General features: G+C 47.3%; 1 protein-coding gene across 1 annotated transcript; it reads right to left on the bottom strand.

Moving 5' to 3' along the window:
- Window positions 1-1,874: 1,874 nt before the first annotated feature.
- On the bottom strand, window positions 1,875-16,738 carry CFAP45 (cilia and flagella associated protein 45). The gene is made up of 12 exons (XM_081891601.1): window positions 16,634-16,738; window positions 15,197-15,328; window positions 13,463-13,596; window positions 12,298-12,442; window positions 10,291-10,461; window positions 8,697-8,875; window positions 7,487-7,616; window positions 6,069-6,215; window positions 5,685-5,798; window positions 4,426-4,619; window positions 2,892-3,116; window positions 1,875-2,059 (listed from the first exon to the last, which is right to left on the bottom strand). Exons 1-12 carry the CDS (start codon window positions 16,634-16,636, stop codon window positions 1,990-1,992), a joined length of 1,644 nt encoding a protein of 547 aa, XP_081747727.1. The 5' UTR covers window positions 16,637-16,738; the 3' UTR covers window positions 1,875-1,989.
- Window positions 16,739-18,548: the final 1,810 nt, after the last annotated feature.

Below are 18,548 nucleotides of genomic sequence, written 5' to 3'. Positions count from 1 at the left end.
AGCTGCCTTATTTGTCAAATATTTGCAAATATTTTTCCTGGCATTTATCTCCAGCTAATAAAATACCCATTGTTATGACGGCAGTGAGAAGTAGGTTAGAGGTTATAAAAGCTGCCTTTTGCTCTCCCTCTCGACAGGATAGAGAGATGCATTACAGACGCTCCTTACTTATGCTTGGGTTTCGATCCGGAGCCCTGCACACTTAATTGAAATTGTGAAAAGTGGGAAGCACCCTCTAAATGCCCTCTTTGATCCATACCAAAAATACTGTATCCAAAAATATCCACAATTAGAATTGATGCTCTGGGGCTGGCAGGAGGCAGGAGGGTGCGCTGCGCTACCCCGCAAACCAGCTGTTAGTCGGGGAGGCGGAGCAGCTTAAACAAAGCCCTCTGGTCTTTTCGGGGCTTCCTCTGGCCTGACGTCATTTTTGGGCTCAGGAGAGGGTCTCCTTGTGAGCCACAAGAACTCTCAAGCTCTCTCCTGCCATTTCTGGGTATGAATCGAATTAAGTACCCAGCACAACACATATACAAAGCCACATGCGAGCAGAAAACTTGTAGTTGGGGGGGGGGGGTGCCAGTAGGTTTACTTCTGTGTAAAAATGCAACTGTCTGCTAGTCACAGATGATGCTCCGCCCATTTTTTCTTCCGGACCCACCCTCCAGAAATGTGGCCCCTAGAAAGTTCCCTCAGAGGAAATGTGGTTCTCAGGTGAGAAAATCCCCCCCCAACCCCGAATCCAATGGTTGCTTGGAAGCCAAAGGAAAGAGGAGACTTCACGCAGGTGAGTGAGGAGGGTGGATCTCTCCATCCATTCTCTGCTTCAGCCAACACACTTGGCTTCTGTGCCTGGCACAGAGGAAGGGAAGTCATCCCACAAAGGACTCCTACTTGGTAGAACCTATTTTTAAACAACCTGCTAAAATGCTCTTAGCCAGTGTTTCTATGCAGGCTGCAGAGGAGGCGGCTAGAATTTTGGGGCAGGGGTGATAAACTTTTATGGGTTTCTTATTCAAGCTCTGGATAAAGAATGGCAATGAGGAATAAATCAGATGCAGTTTGCATTTAAAGGAAAGCCAACCAGATTTACAATACAGAAACTGAAATACTTTCAGAATTCATACTTCTCACAGGTCTCCAGCCGAACAATGTCAGATAAATGTACATACCAGGGTAAAGTGCGCATATGTTAGCAAAAATAATATGCAGAAATGCATTATATATGGGGAAATCGCTTCACAAAAAAATGTGTTTAGAGTGGTACCTCGGGTTACATACACTTCAGGTTACAGGCTCCGCTAACCCAGAAATAGTGCTTCAGGTTAAGAACTTTGCTTCAGGATGAGAACAGAAATCGTGCTCTGGTGGTGCGGCAGCAGCAGGAGGCCCCATTAGCTAAAGTGGTGCATCATGTTAAGAACAGTTTCAGGTTAAGTACAGACCTCCAGAACGAATTAAGTACTTAACCCGAGGTACCACTGTATATGGGGAAATCACTTAACAAAAAAAGTGTTTATTTGGCAAAATTGCATGCAAAAAGAGAAAAGTGCGTTAAAATGCCTATGAATTTTCACGAGGACTTCCTGGGCTGTATCCAATGTTAGTCCTACTAAGAGTAGAACCATTGCAGTTAATAAGCATGACTAACTTAGGTTCAGTTGGATAACACCCTACAAAATAAATAAATCACAAACGGAGGTGGAAATGTGGAGAAATACGCTTACAATGGTTGGGGTGGGGGGATTAGAAACTGACAATGACAGATTCGACCCTTCCTAATTAAGGGGCCAATGGCTCCGTGAACTTCTGGGTCATGCCCTGAAAGGGAAGGGAGGAAACAAAACAAAGCAAAACACAAATCCACACAGATGTATCCAGAAATAGGTCTATTCATAAAATACTCTTGGAAAGTAAGAAAATAGAAAATCTAGGCTACACGTAGACAGTCTACAAAGGTGTTGTGGGTGACAGAGGTTCTTCCCCCACTCAGTGCACTGACTGGACATAGGCCTTGCGCTCCACCTGGGCACAGTACTTCTCGGGGAGGCCGGCGGCTCTGCAAAGAAGAAAGAGAAGAAGGAAATGCTGGTCACTAGAGGGCACGCAGTCCATCCTCGCGTCAGTGCTGTGCAAGAACGCCAACCAGATGAGTGTAAATCGGTCGCTGCCTGTGTAGCACATTTGAATATTATGTGGAGGTTCAGTTCCAAGTGTTCCATGTATACATGAAAATTGTGTATACCCAAACCCTTGGGTCCGCTCATGTGCTTGACAGGTGAGGGAGGGGAGAGGGAGAGAGAGAGACAGACAGAGAGACAGACAGAGATGTCCCTGCACTCCCAGAGCCCAGGTGCTGACCACCAAGCAAAGCACATAGTTTAACAGGGGTCAGCAAACTTTTTCAGCAGGGGGCTGGTCCACTGTCCCTCACACCTTGCGGGAGGCCGGACTATATTTTGAAAAAAATAAATAAATGAACCAATTCCTATCCCCCACAAATAACCCAGAGATGCATTTTAAATAACAGGACACATTCTACTCATGTAAAAACATGCTGATTCCCGGACCGTCCATGGGCCGGATTGAGAAGGCGTTTGGGCCACATCCGGCCCCCGGGCCTTAATTTGCCTACCCATGGTATAAAAGCTATTTGGGTAACACCAAGCAGACCAGACGCAAAAAGAGCTTTTAAGCCCTTCACTTTGCTAGGATTTAACTTGAGCAATTACAACCAGCAACCACGTACGGTTGAAATTGCACCTCGTGCATGATGCAATCATAGCAGGGGTGGGGAGGGGGAGAGTGTGAGCTGAGGGAACCAGACTTTGCAAAGTGCCATGGATTCAGAGATTCAGACAATGAGTCACAGGGTCGTCGCGCAGTCTCACCGGAGCTCGTCGAGCTTCTTGCGCTTGATCTCGTTGAGGCGCTCGCTGCGCCGGCGGGCTTCTTCCTTGAGCCTCTTGCCCTCCTCGAAGATGGCGATGCGCTCCTGGACCTGCTTCTGCTGGTGCTCGCGCACCTGGCGCCGGATCTCGTCCGCGTGGGTCTGCTGAAGAGCCACACGCTTCTCGTGCTCTTTCCGCTCCTTCTCAATCTGTTCCTGCTGGATTCTGGGGCAGGGAGGCAACAACATGAGTTAGTGAGTGTGCTTGGCTAAGTCTGGAAGCATTTAACCCGGCCAATTGCAGGGGTTAGTATGTGGCAAATCACCCCCATCAAAAAAATGAGAAGAAGATTGCATTGATTTCCGGAGGTGGGCAAATTTCGAGAATGTGTGTTGGGGGTGTGTGATTTTATCTTAAAATCACATATTGCTACCGTCCAATACCTGCCATCTTAAGCCTGAATTGAAGGAGGCAGCGCAAAGGGTGTTTCTTTGTAGGTTCAGTGTGAGCCATAATAATAGTGATAGTTATTATTTGTACCCCGCCATGCCCACCAGTAAATTTTGTTGTGTTTTGGCTCACCTGACATCATTGTGATGTCAGGTGACTGGCAGGTGGGAGGCTGCATCCACCTGTCAAAATGGCCCGCAGGAGGGTCTGCCTGCTGGTTGGATCCTATTCCCCAGCTCTGTCTTAAAACTGGGAATTCTGGCAGCAGGATTCAGGCACCTTGCGGGAAGAGGGAGCTGCTGTCCTGATCCTGGCTGTGTTGCAGTGCAACCATCTGCAGAAGGCCAGAGCAGGGATGGGGAAGCTTGTGATGCAAGCACTGCCTTGTGGGAGTCCACAATGACTATACAAGATAATCTTGCAAATAGGAATATAGGAAGCTGCCTTATAGCAAGAAAGACCCTGTAAAGTATAATTGTTTAATTACACACTGAAAAAGAGAAATACTTGTATGTATATTGCTAAGAGTTTAATATTGAAAAATTCTATTGAAGCATACTGAAGCTCTCTGAGCTCTAAAAGGTTGATAGTTAGCTGCTGGCGTTCTCTGCTCTTTCACGTGAGTGTTTAACCTTAGATCATGTGAGTAACGTATTTAGTTGAAAATCTCCATCTTGATGGGTGTTTGTTGCCTGTTAGTTATTCTCTGGAAGCCACAGAGAACAAAGGATGTGATAATGATGCCTCTCCAGGAGCAAATAGCCTTAAGCTGGATGCAGGCTAATGCAGGCTAGGAGTGAAACAGAGCTTTGATTTTTGTTCTGATTGTAATTATGTTCTGTTTTGAAGAAGAAAAAACCCATGCTTGAATATGCATATGCTTTATACAACTTTCTGGGTGTATCATTGATTGTCTTGCACCTGTTTTGAAGAAGTTCTGGTTAGTAAAGCTTTGAACTGTATTCATGGGTCTGGAAAGTTATTATTCCAAAAGGCGTCTGTTTTGTATGCCTGCTTTCACAGCAGGGCCTCTACCCCTGCGCCACGGCCCTTCCACGCACTGCCAAGCAGCCCGCTTCCCTACCTGACGATCCTCTCAAACTCGGCCCGGTCCCGCTGCACCTGGACAGCCAAGGTGTGCTCCTTGTGGGCCACCTGCTCCAAGCGGCTCTGTTTCAGCATGGCTTCCGTCTGGGCCTTCTTATGTGCCGCGTCCTTCTCCTTCCGGCGCCACTCCCGCTCGGTGGCCTCCTGGTTACGCTTGGCCCTCAGGGCGTCCTGGAGGGGATGGAAGGGAAGTGGGGGCGTTGGCTGGGCCGTGAGGTGCTGTGTGTGGCGATGCCTGGGAGAGACTCTTATCATATTTCAGAAGAGAGACAGGGAGAGGAGCACTGTGCTTCCCTGTAATATATTACTACAGTGGTACCTCAGGTTACAGACGCTTCAGGTTATAGACTCCGCTAACCCAGAAATAGTACCCCGGGTTAAGAACTTTACCTCAGTATGAGAACAGAAATCGCGTGGCAGCAGTGGAAGGCCCCATTAGCTAAAGTGGTACCTCAGGTTAAGAACAGTTTCAGGTTAAGAACGGACCTCCAGAACAAATTAAGTTCTTAACCCGAGGTACCACTGTATTTATTATTGTTATCGTTAGAATCAAGGGTCATCCATTCTAACCCCCTGCAATGCAGGAATCACAGCTAAAGAATCCCTGACAACTGGCCATCCAACCTCTGTTTGAAAAGCTCCAGCGAAGGAGAGTTTGCCACCTTCCAAGGCAGTTCACTGTCAAACAGCCAAATGGAATTTCCTCCTCTGCTCTAACCACCATGCTGCCACTGGTATCGATACTTCAGAATGAACAGGTGAATAAATGAACAGCATCGTCTAACTGTGGGCTGTCCACTTTATCCATTCACTGGTCAAAAGAGCTAGGGAAGTTTAGCCTGGAAAGGAGGAGACTGAGAGGAGATACGATAACCGTCTTTAAATCTCTAAAGTGCTGTCACGTGGAAGAGGGAGCAAGTTTGTTTTCTCCTACTCTGGAAGGTAGGACTCGAACTAGTGGCTTCAAATTACAAGAAAGGAGATTCTGACTAAACATCAGCTTTCTGACAAGTAAGAGTTGTTTGACAGTCTCCCTTGGTAGGTTGTGGACTCTCCTTCCTTGGAGGTTTTTAAGCAGAGGTTGGACGGCCACCTGTCACGGATGCTTAAGCTGAGATTTCTGCATCACAGAGGGTTAGATTGGATGACCCTTGGGGGTCCCTTCTAACTCTACGATTCTATGACCTGCACTCCTGGCCCTGTTTCGTGCTTTAAGAATGCACCCCTGAGCCACACCTGCTCTGCTTGGTGATCCTGGGCTTTCTCCTGCAGCGCCCTTAGCCGGGCCGTCTCCATCTCCTTTTCCCGGCGGATTTTCTCCTGCTCAGCCTCAAACTCGGCCTCCCGTTCCTGGCAGGGTACAATTAAATAAAATATGTAAATTTTCACAAAGTTTTAAAAATATATATTTAAACAAAGTCACAGGTTGGTGCAAGCAGACTTATGAACACACGCGAAACTGACCCAGCCTGACTAGCCCATCCCTAGCCAAGAGGAGGCCGAGGCAGGAGGGAGTTGGCTCTGGGAAGGTTTTCCGCTGTACCCGAAATCTGCCCAGGTGATTTTTCTTCCCCAGCGGTGCCCTCTCCCTGGCCCACATGCCCTGCCACCACCACATACCATCTTCTTCCTCTGGTACTCCAGCACCCGCCGGTCGGCCATCTTCTCCTGCTCCAACATTTCCTGTTTGCGCTTCTCGTTCTCGTCGTTGACGCGCCTGATCTCGGCCTGCAAACGCAGCTGCTCCCTCCTCCTGCGCTCCATTTCCTGGAGGAGAGCCGGAAGAGTCATTAAGCATCCTCGTTAACCGTGGGTTGGGTCCAGCTACGTCAGGCCATGTCTGTGATTCCTGAGGGGTCTACTTGGAGTTAGACTAATGTTGGATAAAACGTGAGCCTGAAATACCGCCGGTTCCTTCTGCTCTCCTCAGTCACAGAGATCTTTTGACTGAGGTGCTTTTGGTGGTCCCCCCATGCTTCTGAGGTCTGCCTTTCTCAGCCTTGGGTTCTGAGATGCCGTTGGACTACAACTCCCATCATTACTAGCCAAGATGTCCAGGGATGATGGGCGTTGTAGTTCAAGAACATCTGGGGACCCAAGGTAGAGAAAGACTGGTCTACAATGTGGCTCTTCCGCAAAGGCACCTGCTCCTGGGGGCTGAGGCAATATAGGCCCTCAATATTCAGAGGGCCCAGCACACAATGTCAGGATAATAATAATAATAATAATAATAATAATAATAATAATAATAATTTATTTATACCCTACCCATCTGGCTGGGTTTCCCCAGCCGCTCTGGGTGGCTCCCAACAGAATAATAAAAACACGATAAAACATCAACCATTAAAAACTTCCCTGCCTTCAGATGTCTTCTAAAAATCAGATAGCTCTTTTTATTTCCTTGACATCTGATGGGAGGGCGTTCCACAGGGTGGGCGCCACTAGCGAGAAAGCCCTCTGTCTGGTTCCCTGTAACCTCACTTCTCACAGGGAGGGAACTGCCAGAAGGCCCTTGGAGCTGGGCCTCAGTGTCCGGGCAGAACGATGGGGGTGGAGGTGCTCCTTCAGGTATACTGAGCTGAGGCCGTTTAGGGCTCTAAATGTCAGCACCAAGACTTTGAATTGTGCTTGGAAACCTACTGAGAAACATTGTGCATGTGGGGCCCCCTCAATCATATGGAGAAGCTGGCACTTCTGTTCTCCAGGGTTTGGGGCAGAGGGCATTCCCATCCCTACCTGGAGAGCTGGGACCTTCTGCATGCAAAGCAGGTGCTCTACCTATGGGCTCTTCCAAATGTGTAACTCCCCAGTTCTTACCAGAAGGACTGCTGCCCTGTCCCAAGCTCTTTGTCCAGCTAGCTCATTGTTGTCTGTTCAGACTCGCAGCAGCTTCCTAGGATCTCAGACAGAAATAATCTCACTCTTCTGTGCTGACTGATCCTTTTTGTTAAACTGGAGGTGCTGCTGGGGACTGAACTGCGAGTCTTCTGCATTTGGTGCAGATGCTCTGCCCCTCAGCTACGGTCCTGCCCCCTTACCCTCTCGTCTTCAAACTGCAGCCTCTCCAGGTACTCCAGCATCTCCTGCGCCTCTTGGTCTCGCTGCTCGGACTTCACGGAACGCATCTCTTCGTTCTTCTGTATCTGCTCAAGGAGGTGACGCTTCCCCCTGAGAATCAGGTGAAGGAGGAATTTTCCTTTGGAGCAAATGGGTTCTGATGGCACAGAGAGGCCTAATGAATGGTATTCCTCTGTGCAGGGAACCAGTTGTGGCCAAGGTTCCCAATCTTAGGTAGTTGTGGTATCACGTTAATCTGTTGACGTATTTCTTGTTGAAGCCAGATACGATTTCCCAGGTATGCAAAAATTTGGCCACAACTGAAGGAACCTTTGTTAAAGTTATTTCAATTGTTTCCTTATTCTGTTCCTTCAATGTTGTTTCCTTATTGTGTAGGTCACGGATAGAAGCTGAGGGTGGCAATATTTTGAGTTGTAAGGCCCTCTGACCTTGGATATGACATTATCAACGTGCAATGGAACTGTTTGTGCACAAAGAAACCTTTGAAATCTGTCTCTGCCAGGATAAGAGAGACCTCACTAAATTTCTTCTTAGGTGGCATTTCATGCCAGTGGGATTGTCCCACATCTCAAGTGACTCTGATTCTAATTCTAATTGTTAGCAGGATTGCAGGCTTAAAGGAACCTTCTTCCATATATGGTGACACTGCAGACAACTTTCAGACCAGTGTCTTTAGAGAAGCAGGTCTCCTTTTTTCATTTACTTGTTATTTTTATTACAGATTTCTTGGTTTACAAAAGTATGTGCAATGTCTCTTTTTTCAAGTTACATTTTCTACAGATCAGTTTCATTTGTTGAGACATTAGTGTTACATTAGGAAGGAAAAAAGGGGAAAGAGGTGGGGGTGGGGGTCGGGTGGTGATGTTTCTATTTTACTTAATGTATGTGTGGGGTTTTGTGTCAGCATTGCTTGTGCCTAAGGCGACATAGCAACTTCACAGCAGAGGTGAGACCCAAACCAGGGACTTCCTGATTCACAGCTCAGTGGCCTCTTATACAGTTTGAGAAGGAGGCTCTGATTCTCCAGGGGTGTGCCCCTTTTAACTCATGCTGCTGCACACATGCATATTGTACCTGCGGTGCAGGGAAGGCAACACTGCAATGATGCTCCACCACTGAGCTACAACGAAACCCCTTGGCCAGAAGCCGCACAGAAGTCTGGGCTCTCACCTGTACTTCTCCTCCTTCCTCTTCCGTTCCAGCTCATCCTGCATCATGCCGACCTTCTGCCTCTCCGCCTCCATCATCTTGGCCAGCCGCATCTCCTCCTCGTTCATCTCCTTCTCAATCTGCCTCTTCTCCAGGATCTGGGCATCGCGGATGGCGTGGCATTTGGCCTCCAGGATGATCTGCAAAGAGCGGAAGGGAGCTGCTGCCGTGGGCCGAAATGCACATGCGGGGCTTCATCTGGAGCTGAGCTCCAGCACCTCTTTTTGCCCAGATCCCAGCAGTTCCACCTTGGAAGGCGCAGAAGCCAGCGGTTAAATAAATCCACTCTTGGAAGAGAACCTGAGCGCAACAGTATTCTCTCCACCTGCAACCAATATGCAGCTGCAGAGAGCAGAGGCAGAATATAGCTGTTCTGGCTAGTAGCTATCGACATGAATTTGCCCAGTCCTCCATCCAAGTTGAAGCCATCCTAGTTGGTGGCCATCACTGCATCCGGTGGCAGACAAGCACTACTTCCTGTGGGAAGTAGAACATAGTCATCATGGCTGGTAGACACTGGCAGCCCTTTCTTCCATGAAGGAGGGGCAGAGAAGCCCCATATGCCTCTGCTTCACTCCCCTACATGGAATTCCTGTCCCCCTGTGCCAACAGGGAGAGGTGTGAAATAGGAGGCTGCTTTTCTTTTGGGAATTATAGGGACAAAGCTACCTAAATTGTATAGAAATTCATTTATGTATGCTACTACAGCAGCAGGGATGTGGGTGGCGCTGTGGGTTAAACCACAGAGCCTAGGACTTGCTGATCAGAAGGTCAGTGGTTTGAATCCCCGCGACGGGGTGAGCGCCCGTTGCTCAGTCCCTGCTTCTGCCCACCTAGCAGTTCGAAAGCACGTCAAAGTGGAAGTGGATAAATAGGTACCGCTCAGCGGGAAGGTAAACAGTGTTTCCGTGCGCTGCTCTGGTTCACCAGAAGCAGCTTAGTCATGCTGGCCACATGACCCAGAAGCTGTAGGCTGGCTCCCTTGGCCAATAAAGCGAGATGAGCACCACAACCCCAGAGTCGGCCATGATTGGACCTAATGGTCAGGGGTCCCTTTACCTTTACCTTACTACAGCAGCAGCAGCAAGAATGCTACTTGCCCCCAAAATGGAAAGAAGCAGAAGTCCCAGCAAAGGAAGAATGGATACAAAAACTTGTGGAATATGCAGAAATGGCAAAACTTACCGGAAAAGCATAAGAAATCAAGATAACAAACTTTTTATAAAAGAATGGAAATGGTTCATTGAATATTTACAGATAAATTGCAAACGGATAAAAACATTGGCAAGATTATTATAACAACCTGCAGTTTGATAAGAGTATATTTTTAAAGTAGATAATGAGCAAATTGAATGAATTTGGATATGCAGAAGATATTTGAAAATAAATTTAAGGAACCGCAGAAAGAGGGGGAAGGTAGTCAAGCTTTGAAATGTTAAAATGATTGTAAATTAATGAAATGTATAAACCTGAAAAGTATAAATAAAATTTTTAAAATAAAACAAAAGAAATACGAGGCTGCCCTAAGGGGAACCGCCACTTCTCACTGCCTCACCTCGCCAAGAGCTTTGATCTCATCTTCCTGCTCCATGCGCATGTTGGCGGCTCGCTGCAGCAGGTACTGGGCCCTCTCCTTGGCCTCCTCTTCCAGGTCGTTCAGCTTTTCATTCTTCTTCCGCAAGATCTCCTTTAGCTTCATGGATTTCTTCCGCTCATTCACGGCAACCTGGGGGAAGGGAAGATGAGAGGGAGAAGCAGACGGGGTGCATCTTGCCACCCGGGGTTGGGCAGGCCACTCTGGGGCTGTAAATGGTTCTCTCTTTATTTACCGTATTTTTCGCTCTATAAGACGTACCAGACCACAAGACGCACCTAGTTTTTGGAGGAGGAAAACAAGAAAAAAAATATTCTGAATCTCAGAAGCCAGAACAGCAAGAGGGATCGCTGCGCAGTGAAAGCAGTGATCCCTCTTGCTGTTCTGGCTTCTGGGATAGCTGCGCAGCCTGCATTCGCTCCATAAGACGCACACACATTTCCCCTTACTTTTTAGGAGGGAAAAAGTGAGTCTTATAGAACAAAAAATACGGTACTTACTTAGGTTAACACGGGGGTGGGGTCCTGGGTGGGCCATGACTGTATCTCCTCCCACCCACCAGTCATCTGGTATCATCATGGTACCACAGGGAATGTGCTAGCAAGACAGCGCCTGGAAGTACTGAACCCCCAGGCCCACCTGTCAATCAACTGACATCACCAGAGGATGTCAGGTGATTGACAGATGGGCATGGTTTGAGAGAAACAGCCTTGCGGGCCAAACTGGACCCCCTGGCTGGCCAAGATTGCACCACAGCCTGGAGGTTCCACCCGCATGGCTTAAAGATTTATACACTGCCTGTCAAGAAAATCTTTCCAGGGTGGCTTACAAAGTAATCGCAAACATAGTCATTTCTCATGTCTTTGTTTTATGCCACAAATAAAAAGAGGAATCAGCAACGTTTTAGCTCTTCAATACCAGGGCAAGATATTTTTTTGCTCTTCCAGGCTTTTGGTTTTTAAATAGAGATTTATTTATTATCCCATCCCGGTATCCATCCTTTAGTATGGTGGGGGAAGGATACGTGTATTTCTTTGCTATGTTTTCAGAGGATGAAGAACTTTTAGTGATGCTATTTTTCTGAGAAAAAGAGGTGCCAGAACTCACCATGAACGCCTCCCTTATTCTCTTATAATGGCAATGGCGCCCACCTGAAATTTCCGGCTGGGAAAAGGCTTTTACTATGATGTATGAATGACATTTTTGTATTTTAAACCTTTGTAAGGTGCTCTGAGCCCCTTTTGTAAAAAGCGAAGATTGTTTTTAATTAACAAATAAGTCAAATCCACTTTGGCTGATATGTCAGTTACATCTGCAGTACCTACCTACATTCCACTTAAGAGTGGATCCATTGATATTGATGGACCCAAGGTACTCCTGCTGATGAATTTCAGTGGGCCTACTCTGAGTAGGACCAACAGTGGAGACAACCAAGAGACCTGGGCAGTGACCCCCGTGCACCGGTGACTTCCTAATTAGACTACTGCAGCAAACCTTTGTGGGACTGCCCCCCCCCCAGAGACTGTTCAGAACCTTGAGGGAGCATAGAATGTCGCTGCTGATTTGTTACAGAAGTCTGTCGGATGATGATCTGAGGCCAGGACGGGAACAGCTGCGTTAAGGGGGCAGATGTGTTTACTCTGGGGGCAGAAGGAGCGTGGTAAAATGGTTCAGAGCACTGAGGAGATCCAGGTTCAAATCTTAACTCAGCCGGGAAGCTTTACGGAGTGCACTTGGGTCAGTCGCTCTCTAACACACACAGCATTATCTGCTTCACAGGACTTTCAATTTATTTATTTAACAAAATTTATATACCGCTTGATTGCGACGAAACCTCTAAGCGGTGCTGTGAGAATAAAACGGGGAGCTTAACGTCTACTGCTCTGAGCTCCCTAGAAGAAAGGCCGGAGATAAATGCAATTAAAAAAGAACAACATTCTCTGCCATGACGAGGACAGCCTTACGTACGATGGTGGCTTCTCGCTCTGCCTTGAGGGCTGCTTTCTGAGCTTCGCGCTCCTCCTTGGTGAAGACACGGGACGAGTCTTTGATGCGCTGGAAGTCCTCGGGGCTTATGATCAGGGACTCTCCAGACGGGTCGAGTTTGGGCACACTGGGCATGTGAGAGAGAGAAAGGAAGAAGATGGTGATTTCATCTCTACATTTGGAAGGGTGATCGCAAGCTGGACTAGACCAGGATTCCACAGAACTGCCAAATCTGATACCGGGTAAATAATTTCATCTTTCATTTTAAAAAAGGAAAAGGGGGAGGAGCTCTTAGCCTCACCCCAAGCACCCTTTGGTCAATAATAATAATAATAATAATAATTTTGGTTCCCCTCCCATCTGACTGGGCTGCCCCACCCACTTCAGGCAGATTCCAACAGAATATACAAAGACACAATAGAACATCAGATGTTAAAAACTTCCTGATACAGGAGTGCCTTCAGATGTCTACTGAAGGTCATATAATTCTTTATTTCCTTGACATCTGATGGGTGTTCCACAGGAGGGTGCCACCACCGAGAAGACCCTCTGCCTAGTTCCCTGTAACTGCACTTCTCGCAGTGAGGGAACCGCCAGAAGGCCCTCAGAGCTGGACCTCAGTGTCCAGGCTGAACGATGGGGCTGCTTTATGCCACTGAACGGGCCCTGCTTTATGCCACTGAAGGCTGGTCTGTTAGGGTTAAAGGGCACTGCCCCACCAACCTGTCTGCTCTCAGCAAGTCCCTACCTGTCTGACTTACAACCAATCAGGGAGTGACTCTGCCTATTATTAACTTCATCCACTGGCTCCATCCACTGCTGATCTCCCTGCCTTCCACCCTACCAGTGTATTTGTTTATTCAACATATATCCCACCCTTCCTCCCAAAGGATCCCAGGGCAGCAAAGAACAGGTGATAAAACGTCTTTGAAATAACATTTTTTAAAGGATTCCAATACAGATGCAGGCTGGGGAAGAACTCAACATCAAAGGCTTGTTGGAAGAAGAAGGTCTTCAGCAGGTACTGGAAAGACAGTAGAGACTGCACCCCATGTGATATTTAGTGAATTCCTGGCAACTGCCGTTCAGAGGGGCAGGGCCTTCAACTGTGGAGGGGAGTGCCTAGCCCTTGTTCTAGAGAGCTTACATGAGGTCCCGGATGAGGTCCCGAGTGATGAGACGGATCGTCTCCGGCTTGTGGCCCCAGCCCAGGGACTTCCTGGCCGAGTCCACATCTCGAAGGACCACAATGGGGCTGCCAGTGCGGGACAGGTTAACATTCTGCAAGAAGGAAGGTGGCATCAGAAATATTCACGGATGCTTGGCAGGAATGCTACCAGCCTCCCTCTCCCTCCCGCTTTGGCTTCCTTCTTCTGGCGGTGCTTGGACAATCATAATCCAGTTTAAAAGCCAAGATATGGATGAGTCTTTTAGCAGCAACCAAGTTCCTTCTATCGTGAGCAAACCAACCATTAAGTCTTCCTTTATTTGATTTTATTTAAAATATTTATAAACCACCTTCAGGGTAACCACAAGGCAGATTCCACACATGAAAATATAGAAAACCCCAATAACTACAATATCATATTTCTCAAAATCCTCCAGTAAATATTGGATACAGGTACACTGAGTGGTATTCCATGTTTGTCCTCCTCAGACTAGACACTGGAGTTAAGGGACATATCTAACTTAGGTTCATTAATTTCAGTGGGTTTACTTTGAGTAGGATTCAGCTGAATACAACTCACTGTTCGTTCCACTCAAAGTAGACCTACTGAAATTGATGGCACTAAGCTGGGGTTGCCCATTAATTTCAATGCTACTCTGAGTAGTGCCAACACTGGATATGAACCATTGTGATGCTTTGTATGCTACTGTTCCCACTTTGTGTTGGCACTGTTCCCTTTTCTATGGCTGATTGCTACTGTTTTATACAAGGTTGTTTTGCTTAAGCTGTTAGGGGAGATTTCAGAGCAAGAAGAGCATCATTCAAGATTTTAAAAAGGAGAGATTTTGCAGAGAACAAAGAAGCTGCCTTTTAACAAGTCAGACCATTGGTCTATCTAGCTCAGAATTATCTACATCAGCAGTAAACAACACGGTGCCTTCTGTACGTCTTGGCCTACAATTCCCACCAGCCCCAGCCAACATGGCCAGTAGTGAGGGATGATGGTAGCTGTTGTCCAGCAACCTCTGAGGAGCAACACATTGGCTATCCCTGGTGAAATATACTCAGAGTCGAGAGTGGATTTCAGGCTCTTTATTCAGCTCATAGTGGTGAGGAGGAATTGAAGTCCCCTCAAAGTATCTGCTTTATATACATTATTTACACAATGGGCTGCACTTGATTGGCTAATTCCGGACTTCTCCTGTAGGCCAATCAGGTTGTGGATTCACTTCCATCTGGAGCTGGATTGGGTGGCTCCTGCAGATACTGCTGCATTGTCCTAGGACCAATCAGACTGCTGCATTCTGAATCCTATTGTTCTAGGACCAATCAGACTGCTGCATTTTGGATCCTATTCAACTCAGTACATAACACCTGGTCTACACAGATTGGAAGCAGCTCCAGAGATTCTGGAGATGAAACCTAGAGCATCTGCAGGCTAAACAGGTGCTTTAATGTTTTCCCTCTAAAAATAAAGTGTTATTTCAGTCCTCCTGGTTCTAAACACAGGTCTGATTTAAAGAGGAACATTGGAATCTGCCTTCTACTGAGTCAGACCATTAGTTCAGTATAGTGGCAGCAGCTTTCCAGTGTTTCGGGCTGGGGATATTCCCAGCCCTAAATGGAGGTGTCAGGGATTGAAGGTCTGGGACCTTCTGCATGCCAGGCCGATGCTCTTAGCCCAAAGCAGCCACTGCTCCCTTCTGTCCTCACCTTGGCAAGCCCAAAGAGGCTCTCGTCCACTTCTGAGCTGGCAGCCTTGGTTCTGTAGCGGGTGTGGGAGCGTGAGCGGGACCGGCCCGAGGAGCTGGTGGAGGTAGCACCCAAGGAGCATACACTGCCCGGCTGCAGGAAGGAAAGAGAGGCAGATTTTTGGAGTTATACGTGCTGGGGAGCTGAAAGGAATGATGCAAGGGATTCGTGTGTGATGATTTGCAGGCCTTTCCCATTCAGAAAGATCATTCTTAAGAAACTGCGAGATCCTAAACTGAATTTAGCTGGCCAAAAACGTAGGGCTGCCTCTGTAGATGGTTTGGAAACTTCAGTTGGTGCAGAATTCGGCAGCCGGGTTGCTCACGGGGGTAAGATGGTTTAAGCATATTACACTGAGCCTGGCCTGACTGCACTGGCGGCCAGTTAGTTTCTGAGCCCAATTCAAAGTGCTGGTTTTGACCTTAAACAGCTCAGGACCACAATGCCTCAAGGATCGACTCTCCCCATATGTATTGACCCAGGCCCACAGACATCATCTGAGGCCCTTTTTCATGCGCCTCTTCCACAAGAGATCCAGAGGGCGGCAACACAAGAACGGGCCTTTTCTGTGCTGGCTCCCCATTTGTGGAATGCTCTCCCCAGGGAGGCTTGCCTGGCACCCTCATAGCATACTTTTAGGCACCAGGCAAAAGCATTCCTCTTCAACCAGGCCTCTGGCTGATGGACATCCAATGCCCTTTTAAATGTATTGTGGGAGGGGGGATTTTTTGTTTTGTTTTTATCATGTACTTGATTTTGTCTTCTCATTTTGTATTTTTTATGTTGTGAACTGCTCTTTGATCTTTGGATGAAGGGCAGTATACTACTACTACTACTACTAATAATGATGATAATAATTGCCTCCAACTGTGGAGCGCAGAGCCACAGCCCGTCTGGCTAGTCACTTACATTTTTAAATTTATTTATTTATCACTTGATGATGATGAATGTATTGCCTTCCACCTATACGTCTCAAGGTGATGTACACAACACAATCAAACCCGTTAAAAACAGCATGGAAAATAAAAGCAAATGTCTTGGAAAAACAGTAAAAGGATATACCCTCTGCAGACACCTAAACAAATATATTAGTTGGCTTAAACGTGAGATATATTTCTATATTCATAAAAACCATTTCAACTGGGGGTTTTTATTTTTTAAAAAACCCAGTTAAACTTCCTTAAGCAGCCAGGACACTGCTGTTGCATTATTTGCCGTGTAAATAAACTAGCCTTAATAAAAGTATTTTAAAACCCCTCCAACGAGGCCTCTCTAGAGCAACAGGCATCTCCCCCCTCCGCCTCCCGATCAAGTGGCCACGCTGACATAACCTTAGGGGGCTCAGGGCTTCCCTGCGCCCCGGCACCCTTTTTGGGTCAGATTCAGCCCCGCGCTCACCATCTCGCCCTCCGCCGCCGGCTCCGGGAAGCTCCGCCTCCTGTTTAGCCGTCGCCATGGAAACAGCCGAACCCTCCTCCTTCCCCTGCCCGCCACGTCTCACCTTGGCAACGGGAATGTCGTCAAGGGAGGAGCGCGGGGTTCCCCGGGGCGGGGAAGTGACGTCACGAGCGACCTGCTCAGAAGTCAGCCCCGGCTGAGGGGGGGGGGGGCGCTTTTTCCAGGGGTCGTTTTACTTAATGCAATGTACCTACTTAACGAGGAACGCAGGAAAACGACTTCCCCCTGAATCAAACCCATCACTTAGCTCAGCATTGTCCGCACTGACTGGCAGCTGCTCTGCAGGGTCACATTCCCTGTTCTGCCCGGAGTTGCCCCATCGGGGATTTGAACCTGGGACCTTCTGCCTGCAAAGCGGGCCCTGGCCCTATGGCACTGCGGAGGTGGCTGCCTGCCGGTGGTGTCCTTGAGCTTCGGCTTTTCCTAAAGAAGAGTCAGCAGAAATATGCTGTGGAGTAGGAAGGGAATTGCGGGACTCCAATTCCCATCATCCCCAAGCCAGCAAGGCCATTTGTGATGGGAGTCTAGTGACGCCTAGAGGCCAGTCAGAGATGCCCATGCCATCGGAGCAAAGCATGTGTAGTGGGCCTTTTGTATTGTGCAGAGCCTTTGGGATGGCATGATATCTATAACTATACTCAGTGCTTTTCTTTTCTAAAAAAAATGTTTAGGGGTACTCTCATTTTCCTACTCACATTGAAATACTGCCCCTCAATGAGGCCAAACTTAGATTCACAAAATGTTTAGGGGTATGTGTACCCCTGTGTCCCCCCAGAAAAAAACACTGTACCTATACAGGAAATAAATATGAAATAATAAAAATACTCTGACAATGCCAAGTGCTTAATTAATAATACCGGGTATAGGGTGGTTTATAAATTCAATAAATAAGCAAGCATAGGGTGGTTTATAAATTCAATAAATAACAGAAAATAACAGAAAATAACAGAAAATTAAAATAGCAATCCATTAATAATACAGTCTGTTTGAGGGGTAAATTACGTTTCCCATTATTCTTGCTGGGGTGGTAGTGCTTTAAATGTATGGTGTGTATGCAGCCTTGGCTAAGTATCTATGTTTTCAGTGTGTGTGTGTGTGGCCTCATTCACATATGGAATGTGGCCCCTAACAGCTTTCCACCAGGGTAATGTGGCCCCCAGCCCCAAAAAGGGTTTCCCTGCCTTACAGGATAACTAGTCAATGCATGTGATGGGCTTTCGAACTCTCAAAAACGCTATACAGTACCAATTATTATTCTCCTGTTCCCATATGCAGTGGCCACAAGGTGGCACATGGACACCACAACCCGACACAAATATATTTGCAGTACAGTACCTTTTAATGAAGAGCACATACCTAAAGGTTTTGGTGAGGAGAAAGGGTGTTTGTATGAAGGATATTATTCTTCCTCTACCTGTCAAAATATTCCATCCCCCTGCTCACCATGTAGACCAGGGCTGTTGAATCACTGAGGTGGCCTTACTAAGTTTTCCTCAGCGTATCCAGTGCCAGGAAGTTGGAATGCATGAAACTGCTGGATGTGTGCTTACTGAGGAGGTGCTGGGGGCTGAAAAGCAATGGTAATATCCTCCATCCCCATTGCAATAGTCTGGACCCTTTCCTGACATGTTCAGCAGTTTCTGAAGGCAGTGTGGATAGCTGGATACAAAGCAGTGTGGCCAAACTTTGGAGAGTGCTCTTAACTTGTATTTTTATCATCACCGTCATCATCATACCAACAGCCTTGTACCCACAGTTAATAAGGAAGTCTAAGAAATGAAAAAAATCATTGCTGTTTTGAAAGCAGCGGTCAAAATCGGTGCCGTTTTGACAAGTTCTTGATTCTTGATTCATC

This window comes from Podarcis melisellensis (genome assembly GCF_964234715.1).
Source record: "Podarcis melisellensis genome assembly, chromosome: 16".
NCBI classification, from domain to species: domain Eukaryota; kingdom Metazoa; phylum Chordata; class Lepidosauria; order Squamata; family Lacertidae; genus Podarcis; species Podarcis melisellensis.
Note: the sequence above shows the minus strand (reverse complement) of the source record. Positions and strands in the feature narration are given on the sequence as shown.

Excerpts from the sequence above, each read along its gene's own strand:
- CFAP45 (XM_081891601.1), bottom strand. Across the intron at positions 10,462-12,297 it reads CAGAGCGAGAAGCCACCATC|GTTGCCGTGAATGAGCGGAA; the intron begins GTACGTAAGGCT and ends CCCTTCCCCCAG. Across the intron at positions 4,620-5,684 it reads AGGATCACCAAGCAGAGCAG|GACGCCCTGAGGGCCAAGCG; the intron begins GTGTGGCTCAGG and ends CATCCCCTCCAG.